At 41.4% G+C, this 1,624-nt stretch overlaps 1 protein-coding gene across 1 annotated transcript; it reads left to right on the forward strand.

Moving 5' to 3' along the window:
* The first annotated feature begins 764 nt into the window (after positions 1-764).
* Positions 765-1,175, forward strand: LOC120079174 (uncharacterized mitochondrial protein AtMg00860-like). Its single transcript, XM_039033343.1, has one exon. It carries the CDS (start codon positions 765-767, stop codon positions 1,173-1,175), a length of 411 nt encoding a protein of 136 aa, XP_038889271.1.
* The last annotated feature ends 449 nt before the right edge of the window (positions 1,176-1,624 follow it).

Here is a 1,624-nt window from a genome sequence, read left to right on the forward strand (position 1 = left end):
TTTCCTTGGGCAAAATGAAACCCTTCCAGTGATAATTTCATCTGCGCTACAAGAAGAACAAGAGAATGCACTGGTTAGCATCCTAAAGAAGTACATAAAAGAAATCGGGTAGACGCTAGCAGATATAAGAGGAATTAGCCCAACATACTGTATGCACAGAATACGTCTCGAAGAAAATAAATAAGGGTCTATCGAGCCTCAATGCAGACTGCGATGAAGGAGGTTGTGAAAAAGGAAATAATTAAATGGTTGGACGCAGGCATCATATACCCAAACGCCGATAGCACATGGGTCAGCCCCGTGCAATGCGTGACCAAGAAGGGAGGAATGACGGTAGTCCTAAACGCAAACAATGAGTTAATACCAATGATGACCGTAACTAGCTGCCAGATTTGCATGGACTACTGCAAACTCAATGCAGCAACGAAGAAGGACCATTTCCCTTTTCCTTTTGTTGACCAAATGCTAGATCGCCTAGTAGAAAATGATTACTTTTGTTTTCTTGACGGGTATGCGAGCTACAACCAAATAATGATCGCTCCTGAAGACCAAGAAAAGACTACATTCACCTGCCTATACGAAACGTTTGCTTTTTGCCGCATGTCGTTTGGATTATGCAATGCGCCGAGCACATTTCAGAAGTGCATCATGGTTATATTCTCAGAGTATCTCGAGGATTCAATGAAAATTTTTATGGATGAGTTCTTAGTTTACGGGCAAGCGTATGAAGTCTATCTGAACAACTTGGAAAAGATATTAAGGAGATGCGAAGAGACAACTCTTATGCTAAACTAGGAGAAATGACATTGATGGTGAATGAAAGGATTGTGCTCAGGCACAAGGTTTTCAAGGAAGGGCTAAAGGTGGATAAAGCGAAGATTGAGGCCATTGAAAAGCTTCCACCTCCAGCAAATTTGAAGGCTGTAAGGAGTTTCCTGGGACATGCAGGATTCTACCGTCGTTTTGTGAAAGACTTTTCAAAGATAGCTCGACCATTAAGTGCGTTGCTAGAGGCCGACAGAACTTTTGACTTTGATACACAATGCTTCAATGCATTCAAAATACTGAAGAACACATTAATTATCGCGCCTGTTTTGATCACACCTGACTGGACAAAGCCCTTTGAGCTAATGTGCGATGCAAGTAGTTATGCAATGGGGGCAATATTAGCATAGAAGGAAAAAAACAATGTTGTACCCTATTGCATATGCGAGTAGATCATTGAACCCTGCCTAAGCAAACTACACTACTACAGAAAAGGAGCATCTTGGGTGATCTTTCCGTTGGAAAAATTCAGAGCTTATTTACTGGGATCCAAAGTGATAGTTCACACCGACCACTTGACAATAAAATACTTAATGACCAAAAACGATGCAAAGTCGAGGCTAATCTGATGGGTTCTCCTCCTTTAAGAGTAAAAAACTGGAAATAATTGACCACAAAGGGACGGAAAACCAAGTTGTGGACCACAATCAGCATGGTATGCAAATGTTGTCAACTACCTGGTCTGTGAGCAATTTCCGGAAAATTACACAACCCACCAAAAGAGGCGGCTTATGCATGAATGTAAATCATACTATTAGGACAAGCCGAATCTTTACAAGAGGGGGTCAGACCAGATATT

The sequence above is a fragment of the Benincasa hispida genome, chromosome 6, assembly GCF_009727055.1.
Source record: "Benincasa hispida cultivar B227 chromosome 6, ASM972705v1, whole genome shotgun sequence".
NCBI classification, from domain to species: Eukaryota; Viridiplantae; Streptophyta; class Magnoliopsida; order Cucurbitales; family Cucurbitaceae; genus Benincasa; species Benincasa hispida.